Source organism: Cannabis sativa, chromosome X (genome assembly GCF_029168945.1).
Source record: "Cannabis sativa cultivar Pink pepper isolate KNU-18-1 chromosome X, ASM2916894v1, whole genome shotgun sequence".
Taxonomy (NCBI): domain Eukaryota; kingdom Viridiplantae; phylum Streptophyta; class Magnoliopsida; order Rosales; family Cannabaceae; genus Cannabis; species Cannabis sativa.
Genome location: NC_083610.1, coordinates 72,618,623 through 72,635,929, shown reverse-complemented (window position 1 = coordinate 72,635,929; position 17,307 = coordinate 72,618,623). Strand labels below are relative to the sequence as shown.

Below are 17,307 nucleotides of genomic sequence, written 5' to 3'. Positions count from 1 at the left end.
AAAAGCAAGAAGAGAATGACTCATTTAAAATCGGCTAGTTTGTCTTCCTCTACTCAAGATTTCTCTGCTGAACAGTGTAATTACTTTGAGATCTTAGCTCAACAAGAAATTTATTAGAAGCAACGATCGAAGCAATTTTGGCTCCATGCGGGTGACAAAAATAGCAAATATTTTCATGATACTGCCAGTGCTCGAAAGTGCAGTAACAAAATTGTCCAATTAAAAATTGCTAATGGAGAGTGGAAGGATTGGTCTTCGGGTCTTGATCATGTTCTTGTTGAATACTTCTCATCTCTTTATAATGCTGAAGGCACTAATTGTGACTCTGTGGTGGGAGGTATAAATTGCTCTGTTTCTAATTATCATAATGATGTTCTTCTACAGCTAGTTACACCTGAAGAGATTAAGCAAGCTCTCTTTCAAATGCATCTTGACAAGGCCCCAAGTCTTGATGGTATGGGTCCCGGGTTTTACCAGCAACATTAGGATGTTGTTGGCCCTGATATTCATGTGCAGTTTGTTTATGATTTCTTTGAAATTGAGGAGCTACCCCCCAGAATTAATGATACTCATCTAGTGCTGATCTCGAAAAAGAATAATTTCACAACTATGGGTGATCTGCGTCCTATTGCCTTGTGTAATTTTTCTTATAAAGTTGTGGCAAAAGTTCTTGCAAACGGGATGAGAGGCATGATCGATCATATCATCTCTTCCACCCAAGGTGCCTTTATCCCAAGCAGACTCATTTCTGATAACATTATGGTTGCTTTTGAGATTATGCACTACCTAAAACAGAAAAGAAGAGGCAAAAAAGGTTTCATGGCCTTGAAACTTGACATGAGTAAGGCTTATGATTGAGTTGAGTGGGACTATTTGAAAGTTGTCATGTACCGAATGGGATTTGCTAGCAAATGGATCAATCTCATTATATAGTGTGTCACCTCTGTTAGATATTCTGTTATTCACAGTGGTTATTTACGGGTCCTATTACTCCTTCTCGTGGGATTCGTCTGGGTGATCCGCTGTCAACTTATTTATTTATCATCTGTGTAGAAGTTTTTTCAGCTTTAATCAAAAAATATGAAGTTGACAGAATAATACAAGGCTGTCGTGTGGCTAATGGGGCTCCTTCTATTGCACATAAGTTATTTGCTGATGATAGTTATCTCTTCTATCAAGCCGCATATGGTGCTGCTGTGAGTATGAACATGCTTCTCCATTCGTTCGAGCTTACTTCTGGACAACGAGTTAATGCTACCAAGTCTTCAGTTTTTTTTTTCAGTCCCAATACTGAGATTGCGGCCAAAGATCAAATTTGCTCAACTCTTGGAATGCCTGAAGCTACTGATGGCTCTTTCTATTTGGGGTTACCAAATATTATTGGAAGGAAAAAAACTGTTATCCTTGGGTTTCTTAAGAACAAGATCATTAACTGGATAAATAGTTGGGATGACAAATTTCTTTCTCGTGCTGGTAAAGAAATTTTGCTCAAAACTGTCATCCAATCCCTTCCAACTTATGCTATGAGTGTGTTCCTCATTCCGTTGGGCATTTGCCAAGATCTTGAGAAAATTATGGCAAATTTCTGGTGGAAAATAAAAAGCTCCAATGGCCAAGGAATCATATGGATGTCTTGGGATCGTATGGCTGCTCCCAAGTATTTTGGGGGTATGGGCTTTCGTCATCTCCATGATTTCAACATTGCTATGTTGGCTAACCAAGGTTGGAGACTTTTATGTTCATCATCTTCTCTTGCTAGCCAGGTCTATAAAGCAAAGTACTACTCTCGAACCGATTTCCTTAATGCTGAATTGGGTAATAATCCTAGCTTTGTCTGACGTATATATGGAGTGCACAACACTTGGTTTGCCTTGGGGCCAGAAGAACTATTGGCACAGGAACTTCAACTAGCATTCTCAAACAACCTTGGCTCCCTAATCCCATCAACCCATACGTATCCACCACTAGAACGGGACTCGATGATCACACGGTTAGCTCACTCTTTGACATTCATAACAGAAGCTGAGATGTCTCTCTTTCAAGGACATCTTTAATATTCGGGATGCATCTTTAATCCTTGGAATTCCCCTTAGTCCAGCTGCTGTTGAAGATTGTTGGTCGTGGACTGGTGAAAGAACAGGCTACTACTCAGTTAAATTTGCCTATTCCATGATGCAACTTCAGAGACACACACAACCTGGTGAGAATAACTCTGGGTTCTGGTACAAACTTTGGCATCTTAAGATACCACCTAAAGTGAAGAACTTCATGTGGAGAGCAGTTGATGGTGCATTATTTGAGAAGGAAAATGCCTATGGGTTCGGTGTTGTTGCTCGTGATTCGAACGGTAAAGTTATTGACTTTGTTGCCAAATATTACCACGGGTCATACACAGCTGAGATCGTTGAAGCTTTAAGGGTAAAGGAGGCTCTTAGCTGGTTAAAGGGCAAAGGCTGGAACACAGTCGAGGTGGAAACTGATAGTTTTCTCATTGTTCAAGCAATCTTTAGCAAGCAACAAATGTCTTCTGTGTTTAGTTTGATTACTAACGATTGTAAAGTTTTATTATCTTCTTCACCTAATATTAGTTTACGTTATATTAAACGATCAGCAAATCGGGTGGCCCATTTTGTGGCTAGACGCTCTCGATTAGGGGTGTTCACTAAGTATCCGATCCAATCCAATCCGCACGATCCAATCCAATCCAATCCGCAAAATGCGGATATCCGCACTTGCGCGGATTGGATTGGATTGAAAAATCTAAAATCCGCACTTGTGCGGATTGAATGTTGTTTGACCTCAAAAAGTAACCGATCCAATCCAATCCGCACTTAATTATATATATTTTTAAAAAATTATAATATATAATATATATTAATTTTCTAGTAATATTAAAAAAAAAACACATACTTCTAATTTATTAATCTTTTTTAGTAATATATTGAGTTAGTGTATTTTATTTGTTTTATAATAAAAAACACACTAGAAAAATTATTCTATTCACATAGACACATACACACAAATTTAAATATATATATATATACTAACTTATTTATTTTAGTAATAAATACATATATATTTTAGTGTAAATTATATATTGACATATATGTATATGGGTTTGATTTATATATAAATGGAGATGGAAATAGATTATTATTGGAGATTAAGAAACAATAGTCTTATTTTAATTTTTTTCTATGAAATATTAAATAATTTATTATTAAAAAAATAACCGATCCAAAATAACCGATCCAATCCGCACTATTGCGGATTGGATTGGATCGGATTTAAACTATTATGCGGATCGGATTGGATCCAAAATATGAAATCCGCACTTAGTGCGGATTGGATGTTGTTTGACCAAAAAAGTGCGGATTGGATCGGATGAACACCCCTACTCTCGATTTTATTCTGGTCGTAGCATTCTTGAGGATAATGTTTTGGTTCATCTTCAGGCCATTTGTATTCTGAATGAAGTTGATATTTCATTTTCAAAAAAATAAAATAATTTAAATGTGTTTTATTATATATATAGAATATTATAAAAAATATTATATAAATTATAAAAAGAAAAAGATATTTTAATTTTTAAAGATAAATAAATAAATAGAAAGATATATTTTATATTAAGTTTTAGAGTACCAATATTGTCGTATGAGAATAAAAAGGGCCCACCCGAGTCCCGGTCACAGTGAGGGCTTCCGTAGCCGCCACGTGGCACCGCGTTTTCCTTTTCTCTCCTACTATCTTCGACGGCGTTTACCAGTCTCTCAAAGTCTCACTCTCCTTTCTCCCCTTCAAACCGTTTCCTCCTAATCTCTCTTTCTCTACTATTGAACAACAAAACCCCAGAATCCCAATTTTCCTATCCATTTTCTCGGGAATGTTTCAGAAAATCATCAGCCCAGAAAAATGAACAACTAGTCCGTAAAAAGATATTTTCACTGGATTTTATTTTTAGGGGTTTCCGTTCGAAGCTCTGTGTTTGGAGGATTTAGATGGATTTAGTTCTCTATGCAGCATATACCTCGATTTTTCACCAATAGAAAGGTAAACAAAGACATGGATTCGAAGAAGGGCTCGAGGAAGCCGCGCTTGGAGCGCCGCAATGCTGCAAAGCACATTGACTACAACGCGACCTCGTCGTCTTCGTCGATTGAATCTTCGCCGTCTCCGTCGCTTCATACTCGCTCCCTCGATTTGTCGGAAAAGATGAGTTTTCGAGTCGAGGGCACCGACGGCGAGTTTGATCGGATTTGCCGGAGTTTGGGGCTTTCCGGTCCTGAAGACTTTGCTATTTCGCTGGCGGCGTGGGAGGCTCGGAAGGTCCGATCGTCTTCTGATCTTTTGCCCAGGTCTAAGCTTTACCCTTTGGATAGCTTCAGTGATTCGAAGAGGGAGCAAGACGAGGATAGTGGAGCAGCGATTGCCAAATTGTCTGATAGGTTTACGGATGCTGCAATTAGGGATGTTACTGAGTCGACTCGGGCTCATCCAGCTGAGTCTAGTGGGTGTTGTACTGCTGACGACAGTTTTTGTGCTGGTGGCGGTACTGCCGTTGTTGCCGTTGGAGGAGGAATTAAGGGTGTCCGGCCACCGTTGCTAAAGCCACCGCCTTCGATGAGGCTTCCCGAGGTTGATCTCACGAGCTCGACCTGGGACCTTTTAAGGGATTTTGCGCCCGACGACAACCAAGATTCTTCACGAATGCCCGTTGAAGATTATGCTTCTTCGGACGAAGAACGCACAGAAGAGGAGGAAGAACAAGAAGACAAAGTAAAACAAGTGCAGACGGAAGTCGTTGAGGATCGAAACACAGATATCTCAGCAGGGAGGCCCGCCGTCGTTTCTGAGAATGTGCCGCCCTCTGAAACGTGTTCGTTCACAACGTCTAACGATGACGACTCTTCTAGCAGCACCACAGAGCCCTCAAACATTTCTCCGAATGGGAGATTTAAGCGTAATATTTCCAATTGGCTAAAGGGTGAGCTTCTGGGGCGCGGGTCATTCGGTTCTGTATATGAAGGAATTGCAGAGTAAGTATTGGAATGTTGTGTTCAATTGTTTTCCGTCATATTTTCTGAGATTATCTTCATTTATTTCATTTCAGTTGTTTATTGTCGCCCCTTATTAACCCTACCTACCGTTCATTCATTAGTCCAGAAGTTTCATTTTTCTTTGGAATCTTACCAAATTGATAATTTTTCTTTTGAGATAACCAAATTGATAATTGAAGATTGAAGATTTTAGAGTTTTATTAGATAGAAATAGGGATATATTCTCTTACAGAATTGATGGTTAAAGATTCTAGGGATGGCATTGTTTTATTAGATAAAAATTAGCAATTTTGTGGCTTTCCATATCGGTGATGGAAGCAACGTGTATATCCATGTAGGAATTATAGTACCATGTTGTCTGTCTTGTCACTTAATTTTAACACTTGTTTTTTGGCACTAGCTCGACTTTGACTGGTAAATATTATTAGTTAAAATTAATGCTGCACTCCTTGCAGACTGCCAGAAGAATTAGAACTAATTACTGCCTGGTGCCAATGTGTTGAGGTGCTTTGTAGATAAATATCAAACTCTAAAAATTAACTGAAATAAAAAGAAAAGAAAATTCTTATTTACAGAAAGTATGACAAAAGTAGGTAGAGAGTTAATTTTGGTAGGTTTTTTTGGTTCTGTAGAATAAGTAGTTATTATTATAATGACAAGTCAAGAATTTAGTTTAAACGCAGATATTTAGAATGTAAAGGTTAACAATTGTGATATAGTGTTTTTTTTCTTTTGGTGTGTGTGTGTTTGGTGGTGAAATGTCATACAATTCATTTCAAGTTTGTTTTTTCTGTTTCCTTTTTTTATTTGTCTCATATTGTTGACAATTTATATGCCTTAGCTGATCTTCATTGATTTTCCATTTTTTTTCCCAGTGATGGTTTCTTTTTTGCCGTGAAGGAAGTTTCCTTGCTTGATCAAGGAGATCAAGGAAAACAAAGTATTTATCAGCTTGAGCAGGTTAGACTTAAGGGTTGCTTGTTTGCTGGCTTCATGTAGCATTCTGTGTATTTTATGTCTATGCTATACTATTTGATCTTGGTGAATGCGTGCTTCTTCTAATCCCGTGCTTATTATTTTCAGGAGATTGCTCTTCTAAGTCAGTTTGAACATGAAAACATAGTTCAATATCATGGCACGGATAAGGTATAGTAATTGCAGATCTCTTTGTACATATTCTTGTCACTTTTAACTTATACAACAATTAAGTTTTCATTTTTAGAGTCAAAATCAACTTTATTGCGTACTAAGCAAATACTGATTGATGACTCTTACATGGTTCATAACTTTTAGTCTTGTTAGTAATTTTGCAAACCAAGCCGGGTGAGGGAGGATGAATGCCTTTGGTACTGAAGCGTATTCTGAATCTCCGATAGTAGAAAAATAAATGTTTAAAAGGTTATAGAGTTTAAAAAATGATTAGTTATTAAAAAAATCACAGGGAGGTTACTTGCGAAGGTTGTATGCAATCTGTTATTTGAAACTAGGTTTCACATCCTACAAGACTGTACAGTAGGTTTCTCGGAGTTTTGGTACTATTAGAGGTGGCGGTTAGGGCTGGCAATTTGTGTATTCGTGTCTTGTTTTGGGTCAACTGGATTTTGATAAGACACGATTATGCTTAACACGAACACGACACGACACGATTAAATAACGTGTCATAAAATGTAAACAGGAACACGTCACAGTCATAAATAGGTAAACCCGTGACACGACAAAATTAATACGATATTTAAACATGCCATATTCAAGTCATGTTAATCTTACATGACACATCAACATTTTTGATAAGTTTAATACCTATTTTTCCCACATAAATAGAAAATAAACAAATAGGTTCAAATTTGTCATTTTAACATGTATAATCTATTATGGTTTCATTAATAGATTAATACATTGGCTAATTTCATGTCATATTAATATGTACTGAATCGTGTTAAACATGTCAATTTCAGGTTTAGTAGGTTAACCTGTGTTCAACTAGAAATTTAATCGTGTCTAATCGTGTGTAACTTATTTTGACCTATGCGTGTTTATGCTAAACCCAAACCTGCTAATTTCATGCCGTCTTCGAACCATTTTATCATATCATGACCTATATTGCCACCCTTTTACGGGAATGTAAAGATAAGGTAGTAAATTAGGTTTTTGCAGTGGTAAGTCTAAAGTAAATAGGTGCCTAGTATGAAAATGATGTGAATTGAATATATCATGTTGCTTGTAGTCTCTCCTAATTTGTTTCATTTCTGATCATCAATTTTTTTCTAATGATCACTGCAGGATGACTCAAAGCTTTATATTTTTCTTGAGCTAGTAACCAAGGGATCCTTGCAAAGACTTTATCAGAGATATAATCTTCGAGATTCTCAAGTCTCTGCCTACACAAGACAAATTTTGCTTGGTTTAAAGTATCTTCATGATCGAAATGTGGTTCACAGGTAAGAGAAGTATATATAAATGTAACTACTATGTTTCGTGCGAAACATTTGTTCACTAATGTTCTCAGGTATTTTGGGCTTGTTTGGTTAGGTTTGTGCTTTCGGCTTTGGCTTCTCAAGAAGCTCTTTCTGAAGAAGCTATAAAGATTAGCTTCTTCTCAAAGAGCTTTTTATCGTTTTAATATGCCAAAGGGCAACCAAACCCTTAAATTGCTTTTGATTTTAAGCTTTAAAAGCCCAAAAGTGGAAAAGTGGCTTTTGAGTGCCTAGCCAACCAAGGCGTGAATCTTGGTGACGCATTGATGCTTATCTCTTTCTGTTTTTAATTTATTCAAGGGACATTAAATGTGCAAATATACTGGTAGATGCAAGTGGATCTGTGAAGCTTGCAGATTTTGGGTTGGCAAAGGTTTTATTTCTGATTTCTAATTTTCTTTCTGGTTACTTCTGAAATGAGTTTGAATGTGTTTCGTCCCTTACTTTGCTGCATGTACTATTATTCCAGGCAACCAAATTTAATGACGTCAAATCTACCAAGGGGACTGCTTGCTGGATGGCTCCTGAGGTTTGTCCTTGCCATTTTATATTAAATTAACCAAAAAATGGTACCATTTTATGGATCAAAATGGATCAATTGATTAATGGCAGTCTCAGTTACTGGTGGAGATAATTATTAGGATTCTAAGTATTAGTTCTCTTTCCTGTAATGGACCAAACACATATACACCAATATGGTACTATTTCAAATATGTAGAAATTCATTGCCTAACCTGGCCAATTCAGAATCTGGCTAGCAGCAGAACACATTTTCTTGGTTTGAAAATTTTTCTCCGAACTATTTTTAGTGTAGAAATATATGGCTTTTTTAAGTTTTATCTCATGTGGTTAACGGAATGCTGAAATGACTGATGTGTCATTGTTACATCAGTAGTACATGTGTAATTTAAAATGAAATTGTTATAAGTATAACTATGAATTTATATATATGCAATGTTTAAAAAAATGCAAATGAGCCTTGAGGCGTTTTTTTTTGGTAAGGCGAGGTGTAAGCCTCGAGGCGTACGAGGCGTAAGCCTAAAAAATTAATGGAATCAATACTTTTAGAGCACCTTAGAATGAATAAACTGTCACATAAATTTCAAACATATTATAAAATGTCATAAAAATGATAACTATAAAACGTCTCATAAAATTCAAACATACCAAAAAATATGTCTCATAAAACTCAAACTAAAATAAAGATAATTATATTTCTAGAATTAGAATCCTAAATTCTACTATCTTAGAACACATTTGAAGGAAGCAAGTAGCAAGTTTTTGTTTTCTCCATTGGCTGAAGAAATAAGCAGCTGCACAGCTGCTGTGAAGAAGAGAGGGAGATAGGAAAAAAGATGGAATTAGGGTTTTTATTTTTAAGTTTTATTTGGGCTTACTTAAATATTTCATTGGGCTTTTTAATTAATGCTTATTGGACTTTTTAAAGGTCTTTTAAGTTTTTTAAGTTGGGCAGCAGAAAAACAAATTTAAAATAACAATTTGGGCCCTTTTTTAGGGGCTCAAATAGCCCATTTCACTTTCAAAATTTGAGGCACACGCCTCTTACACCTCAACGCCTCACGCCTCAGTTCAACGCCTCACCCATTAAGGCGTACGTCTGTCTTCTCCTCAGCAAGCTGCACGCCTTGGTGCAATCTTTAAACGCCTCAACTTGAGGCACGCCTCAAAAACGCCTTTTTAAACATTGTATATATGTATATAAAGTGTGGTAGCAAAGTGGCTATATATTATAAACTGGTTAGGAATACGTCCATATGTACATTGAGAACTGATTAGTGTTGGAATATATTAGTTATATATTAATTGTAGAATTTAAGAATAATTGTAATTTGTTTCCTATTTTTTCTCTAGTTTCTTTTTTAGTCTCTCTAGTTTTGTATATAAATACATGCTAATCTATTGAATAAGATATACAATTCATTCACCATATTTTACATGATATTAGAGCTGATTTTGGGATTGGGGATTCGAAATTCGAAATTAGGGTTCATCATAAATTGGGGTTTGCAATTAGGGTTTGATTTTCTTTCATTTTTAGGGTTCTTTTTCGGAAACCCTCATTAGAGTAATCGTTTGTTCTCATCGCCAACTCAGAATGATTTCCCCAGTCGTCGATCTGCCAAAACTCGAAGTCCGGTCACCGGATTCCTCGTGCGCTTGGCTCACGCTCTGCCTGTTGTTACTACCACCTACCCCTGCGTGAAGGCGTGTGCGACGGAGATTTCGACGACAAATCTTCTCCAGTTCGTGTTTTTGGCTCCTCTTAAGCCTACTCGCATTTGTCTCAAATTGTAGTTTGGTATTTCTCCCTTCTTCGTATTTGGGTGTTCTTTATTTGTTCTTCGTTGTTCGTTTCTGTCTTGTCTCTTCCGATATTTGTTTGAGGTTATGGTAGAGACAAAATCAAATCCAAAAGCAATAGTTGTTTTTGATGTGGTTTCTGTGATGTCTAAAATCATTGACCATAAATTAATTGGTTCGAATTATATGGAATGGAGTAAGATGATTCGACTTTGTCTAAGGAGTATTGACAAAGATGATCCTCTCATAGAAAAAAACAAGTCAAGAAAAGTGTGGTTACGTGAGGATGCTAGCTTGTTTATTCAAGTTCAAAATTCTATTAATAATGAGGTAATTAGTTTGATTAATCATTGTGAATTGGTTAAAAAAATAATAGATTACTTGGAATTTTTGTATCTTGGAAAAGACAATCTATCTCGTGTTTACGATGTTTGCAAAACCTCAGTCTCTTAAGAACTACTTTATGGCATTTAAGAGGACATTCAAAGAGCTTAATGTGTTGTTGCCTTTTAGTCTTGATGTGAAGATTCAGCAGCGCCAGCGAGAGTAGATGGCTATCGTGAGCTTTCTAGTAGGACTCTCATGTGAATTTGACTCTGCAAAGTCACAAGTTCTTTCTGGGTCTGATGTCTCCTCTTTGCAGGATGTCTTTAGCCGCGCTCTTTGCACAAAAGCTACTCCATCTGTTTCTGTTAATAGTGCTTTGGGTCATAATAATCATGCACCATGGCAGCTACTCATGGTTGGCTTGTACATCAGCTTGATATTAATAATGATTTTTTTGATAGAGATCTTGAGGAAGAAGTGTATATGGAGCAACCTCTTGAGTTTGTTGCTCAGGGGGAGTTAGGGCGAGTTTGTCGTCTTCGCAAGTTTATATTGTTTAAAATAAAGTTCTTGTGTTTGATTTGGTAAATTTAGTCAGGCTGTTGAGAAATTTAGTTTGTTGAAAAGTAAGATCGTTCATTCTTTGTTTAATGAAAAATCAACTGTTGATATTATTTTGTTGTGTATGTGAATGACATCGTTATTACTAGAAATGATACTATAGGCATCTCATCCCTTAAATCTTACATTCATACCAAGTTTCACACTAAGAATTTAGGGGGTGCTCAAGTATTTCTTGGGAGTTGAAGTCATTCTGAGTAAAGAAGGTATTTTTCTATCTCAAAGGTAGTATGTACTTAATTTATTAACTGAGACAAGAAAATGGGAGCCAAACCTTGTAGTACTCCAATGAATCCAGTTGTACATCTTACACGTGATGGGAAACTATTTGACGAACTTGAGAGATTGCAAATTGGTGGGAAAGTTGAATCATTTAATTGTGACTCGTCTAAATATTGCATTCTCAGTTATTGTTGTTAGTCAGTTTATCTCATCACCAACAATTCATCATTGGAAAGTATTAGAGCTAATTTTGTGTTACTTGAAAGGAACACCAGGACGAGGTGTTGTTTACAAGGATCATGGACATACCTAGATTGAGTGTTTCTTGATGCAGATTGGACAGGTTTCAAAGTAGATAGAAGATCTACTTCAGGTTATTGTGTCTTTGTTGTGGGAAATCTGATCTCAGTAAGAAGCAAAATGTTGTGTCTAGATCCAGTGCAGAATCAAAATATAGAGCTATGACACAGTCTGTGTCTAAGATAGTGTGGATTTATCAGCTTTTGACTGAAGTCGGATTTAAGACTTCAGTTCCAGCAAAATTGTGGTGTGATAATCAAGTTGTTTTTCATATTGCCTCAAATATTGTGTTCCACGAGTGAGCTAAGCACATTGAAATTGATTGTCATTTTGTTCGTAAGAAAATTCAGGCCTAATCTCCACAGGACATGTGAAGACTGGAGAACAATTAGAAGTTATTTTCACAAAGATTTTTAATAGGATGCGAGTTGATTATCTTTATAACAAATTGTGCATAATTAACATTTATGTTCCAGCTTGAAGGGGAGTATGAATATATTAGCTGTATATTAGTTGTAGAATTTAAAAATAATTGTAATTAGTTAGTTTCCTATTTTCTCTTTAGTTTCTTTTTTAGTCTCTCTAATTTTGTATATAATTTATTGAATAAGATATACAATTCATTCACCATATTTTACAATTAGGAATATGTCCATAGCGTAGGAGCAAAGTGGCTATATGTTACACTGTGATTAGTTAGTTTTTTTACCTCGTGTTTTGAGTATCCTACTAATAAAATTCTTTTACCAGTGACATTTGAGTTTTCTTTATTAAGAAGGAATTTGATTTGTGTGCTATTAGATTAGATAGACATAATCCTTGTTATATCTGAAAATGTTTATTTCTTTAAATATTGATATAGATTTCTTTTGTGGTTTGTGATTGATGTTTTGTATTAAGCCTCAATATTGAACTACATTTGCAGGTTGTTAACCGAAAGAATCAAGGGTATGGGCTTCCAGCTGATATATGGAGTCTTGGGTGTACCGTGTTGGAGATGTTGACGCAAAAGATACCATACTCTGATTTGGAATGGGTATGTATATTTTTTATTTGATTTCTTCTTTCTTCATTATTTACTTAAACGACTATGGTGGATGTCAAGGATCAAAGATTTCTCGAACTAGAGATTTTCTTCGGCTTTCTTATTGATTTATTGCTTCATGGCCTTTTGTCTCAACAGATGCAGGCCTTATTTAAAATTGGAAAGGGTGTGCCACCTACTGTTCCTGATTCTCTCTCTGAAGAGGCACGCGACTTTATTTTCAAGTGCCTACAAGTAAATCCTGATGCTCGTCTCACTGCTGCTCAGCTCTTAGAACATCCATTTGTGAAGAAGCCCCTTCCAACATCTTCTGGATCAGCATCACCTTATATTTTTGGTGTGCGGTCTTGAGATAATTTTCTCTCCATTAGTTGTGATTTGTACTTTAAGGTGAGATTTAATTTTCGTCATCTTTACTCTTATAAATGAAATAAGAACTGATAGTCACGCAAATACAAACTATTTTTCTTCTTAGGACACCTGCACCTGCATGCGAACTTTTCATTTACTTATCACTCTCATTTCGGTGCTGCATGAGTCAATAGCTTTATTACTTGGTTTTCTAACATGGCCACTTAGAAAGTAACCAACCGATAGGTTTATTGCCATCCTCTTCTCATTTGTGTTTTTACTTAAAAAACCTATACATGTATCAATTTTAATGGGTTCCACTTGATTAGAGTAATTGGCCGGCGAATACAGGACCCAATCTTTTTTTTTGTTCGGAAGGGGTTTCATTCTCAACTAATTTGATTCCAGACAACGAACACTGCATTACCAATTAATTGTGTCATCTTGATGTTGCTTAATGATCTCTTTGCTTATTGGAAACAGCTCCATGTGTGCTGGAAATTTCTGTGTTGCATTCTCAAATTGGGTAGGTTGAGCCGAGGACCCATGCGTTAAAGCAATCCTCAGTATCTGAAAGAATGTTTGATCGAACTTGTAAAACAACTTCCAAGTATCTGCTGAGGATCTGCTAACGAGATCTACGAAGTCTCCTTAGAACAACCATTCATTTTGGTGTATTGGATCCTCTACCTGAGAATGTGTACTGGAGCTAAATGCTCTTTTAATGTTCTCTTCTCATTTTACATGAGTTTATTGGAAGGATTGGTGTATTCAAGTCAGTCACAAATCCTTTCTTTTGTTTTAATTTTAGAATATTTAGTCGGTAAAGAGTCTGGTGTGGGGCATTAGTTGTAAGAATTGAAAAAAAAAAGAAAAAAAAATGAAAACAAAAACAAAGAAAATTGTTTGTATATATATGGTCAATGTCCAAATTTAATAGTTGATTTGTGTACATCTGTGCATGTATTTTCTTTATTCTGTTTGTTATCTTTGATACTCTAGCAGTCTAGCTGTATCCTTTCTCCAATTTAGAAATTAATATATATTAAGAATTTCATAAAAACAAAGGAGAATTACTATGTACGTATATGATATTTTTTATTTTATTTTTTTACTTTTACGTTTTTTATTTTTATTTTTATAAAAGCTGTTTTTATTTTGAAGTTAAGTTGTTTTTATTTTAAAGTTTTACTATTTTTATTTAGAAGTTGTTTCTATTTTGATGTTATGCTGTTTTTATTTTAAGATTATGTTGTTTTTATTTTTATACATAAATAAAAATCAATTACAAAAATAAAAATGAAAATGTCTCAATATATTTATATATATATATATTTATATAACATATATCACGAGTTGTGTAGTGCTGGCTATTCGTGTTATGTATTGTCTTATCGTGTTAATACGATCATGCGACATAATACGATAAGAAAACCATGAACATATAATTATCAAACGTATTAAAAATACAAATACGATATGATACAAATACGACACGATACAATCAATATGTTGTGATAAAACATAAAATTGACACTTAAACATAGTTTTTTTATCGAAGAAAAGAGAAATTTCATTAATCACAAAAGCAAACGCCACCAACAAAAACAACAACAGCACCAAAATACCCAGACACTAGCTGAAAACAAAAAACTTAATCCAAAATATTAGTGCGTGTTTGGTATCATAACTAAAAAACTGTTTTTTGTTTTTAAGAACAGAAAATTGTTTTTTGAAAACAATTTGGCTTGTTTGGTCTTGTTTTTTTAAAACAGTTTTCAGAAAACAAAATTACAAAAAACAAGAATTTTGAAAACAACAAAATGTTGTTTTCTGTTTTAAAAACCAATTCACTTTTAGTCAATATTGTTTTTAAAAATACTAACCAAACATGACTTGTTTTTAAAAACTTCAAAAACTATTTTTTGTTCTCATTTCTAAAAATAATTTTTTGAAAACAAAAAACAGAAAACAATACCAAACATGCTCTTATTAATCATTCTATAATTACAAGTATTCATTTTTTTATAAGCTATACAAACGACACTTAATACACCTTTTAATATTAGTAACTAAGTGTAGGACTGTACGTGAGTACCCTTCATGGATGCACTTATTCCTATTAGTACTATACATTGTAGCCGCCAAAAATTATATTAGCTTTCATCTTCCCTACCATATTAGTTATAGTGCTCAACCAACCATTGAAGTGTAAAGGCCACCACTTGAACCGAGAAATGGCACTCATAAAACAAGTGAGAATGACGCTCAATACCCATACCACAAACATGATAGATATTCTCAACATTATCAATGCCAAATCGACAGAGGAAATCCCTAGTAAGAAGATGAACATGCACAGTTTGCCAAAGAATAAACATGTTTTTAGGCAAGCTAAGCCTATTCCAAACAGCTCGAGAGTAGCTCTCATGTTCGGGTTGAAGAAGACTGTTATATAACAAAGCAGCCTTAAACTTACCTCTCATACCAACAACCAACACATACTGCCTGCTGAAGACTTGTCTAAGATGACAAATCTTCCTCTAAGACCAGCTGATATCTTGCGGGAGTTGGTACTCCTAGAAATTCACCCCTTTTAAGTATATCGTATTGACCCACTTCACCCATAACACATCATGTTTCTCCATGATTGCCCAAACAAATTTAGTAAGAATAGCTCGATTCCAATTAGAACCATCTTTAAAATCTAACCCACCAAACTTCTTAGGGAGATAAACAAAATCCCAAGAAGCTAAGAGAATTTTACTTCTATTTCCACTTTGGCCCCATAAAAAATTTGTGCAATGTTTTTCAATCTCTTTAATAACACTTTGTGGAAGGATAAATATATTCATCCAGTATGAAGCTTTTTCTTGATTTTATCAATTATGATACCGCAGTCCTCCATTCTCCATTTGGTCGGCCTCATGGCACTCCCAAGTATTTAAGAGGGAAGTGCTCTTCTTTAAGCCCAATAGACTGTAAGATCTCATCTTTTAAAGTTTGGTTCACTCCACCAAAAAAGATTTGAGACAACACTATTAATTGAAAGACCACTGGTCTTACTAAACTCAGTTAAAGCCTTTTTGAGATGGCCAACATCATGAGTAGAGCCCTTGCAAAAAAAGATCAAGTCATCTGCAAAGCATAAACTTATCAAATTTAAGCTTTTGCAAAATTGATGAAATCTGAAAGTGCTTTCAAGGGCTTCCTGCTTTAATCTTCTAGTTAAAAATTTCATCACAATATCAAACAGAAGAGGAGACATTGGGTCCCCTTCCCGAAGGCCCTTCTGACCAATTTTTTTTTTTCTGCCAATCTACCATTCATAATTAGACTGTAAGAAGTCCCTCTAACACAAGTCATAATCCAGCTCACAAATCTGCCCGAAAAACAAAGATACTTGAGCCAAGTTTCAAGAAAAATCCAATCTACCGTATCATAAGCTTTACTTAGATCTCTCTTGATGGTACATCTAAAGGAAGTGTTCTTCCTTCCATAATTTTTGATGGGATCCTAGAATATCAGAATATTATGAGCTATTGTCCTTTGCTTGATAAATGCCCCTTGATTCTGATCTATAATGTAGGGAAGCACTTCAGCTAGCCTTTTGTAAATGAGCTTACAAATACATTTATAAATGGTAGTACAATAAACTATAGGATGATAATCAACTACCCTAGTTGACATCAACTTTAGGCACCAAAGAAATAGAAGTTTCATTGAATTCTCCTAGAATTTCTCTAGTGACAAAAACTTTGAATAGCTAAGTTGAAATCCTCACGAGGTCAGGCCACTTTATTTTATAGAACACATAACCAAATCCATCTGGTCCTGGGCTCTTGAGACTGGGATACTAAATAAGGCATTTTTAATCTCCTTCTTAGTAAAAGGTTTAATCAAAGAAAGTTGTTGATATAAATAAAGAACATTTCTCGATAAAAAAGGAGTAATATCTTGATTCGAGCAACCCATGTAGCTTTTGAAATGATCAACAAAATATCTAACCACAAAATTATAATTATCAACAGTCTAGCCTTGAGTATCCACAAAGTTTCCTATTCAATATTATTCTCTTTGCTTCTCGATACAGGCATAAGAAAAGGCATTATTATCATCTCTTTTCTTCATCCAAGTAGCCTTACTTTTTTGAAGCGAAAACTATGTAACATTTTCTCACAAGCACAAAATCTCAGAGCTGTTGCCTTCTTAGCTTCCAACAAGGTCTCATCACCAGGTCTAGCTTGAGCATAAATCTTAGCTAATTGGTACTACTCCTTGGCCTCTTGAAAATTCATCTCCACATCCCCTATAGCTTTTTTGTTACACTATCTCAAGAGGTGTTTTAATCTCAGACTTTTCAAATAGATAGCCTTAAGCCTAGTCCCTCTAACAAGTTTATTTCAATTCTCCAAAACCACCCTTTTCAAGTCTTGATGATCTGTTTAGTAATTAAAAAATCTAAACGGTTTAACACCTATCTTAAGCATAACAAACGAGAAAACAACACACAAATAATGATCCGACACAATTTCCAGGGTCAAATTAGCTGAAGAATTAGGAAAAAGGTCTAACCACTCATCATTCT

The 17,307-nt window shown here is 35.2% G+C and overlaps 2 protein-coding genes across 2 annotated transcripts; both read left to right on the top strand.

Annotated features, from left to right (window-relative positions):
- Positions 1-232: 232 nt before the first annotated feature.
- Positions 233-3,475, top strand: LOC115694971 (uncharacterized). The gene is made up of 6 exons (XM_030622075.1): positions 233-337; positions 385-454; positions 656-841; positions 1,087-1,832; positions 2,020-2,554; positions 3,456-3,475. The coding sequence occupies exons 1-6, from the start codon at positions 233-235 to the stop codon at positions 3,473-3,475; spliced, it is 1,662 nt and encodes a 553-aa protein (XP_030477935.1).
- Positions 3,476-3,698: 223 nt separating this feature from the next.
- Positions 3,699-13,671, top strand: LOC115697187 (mitogen-activated protein kinase kinase kinase 1). Its single transcript, XM_030624101.2, has 9 exons — positions 3,699-5,036; positions 5,933-6,017; positions 6,141-6,203; positions 7,338-7,495; positions 7,832-7,904; positions 8,001-8,060; positions 12,249-12,359; positions 12,507-12,758; positions 13,203-13,671. The coding sequence occupies exons 1-8, from the start codon at positions 4,015-4,017 to the stop codon at positions 12,717-12,719; spliced, it is 1,785 nt and encodes a 594-aa protein (XP_030479961.1). The 5' UTR covers positions 3,699-4,014; the 3' UTR covers positions 12,720-12,758; positions 13,203-13,671.
- Positions 13,672-17,307: the final 3,636 nt, after the last annotated feature.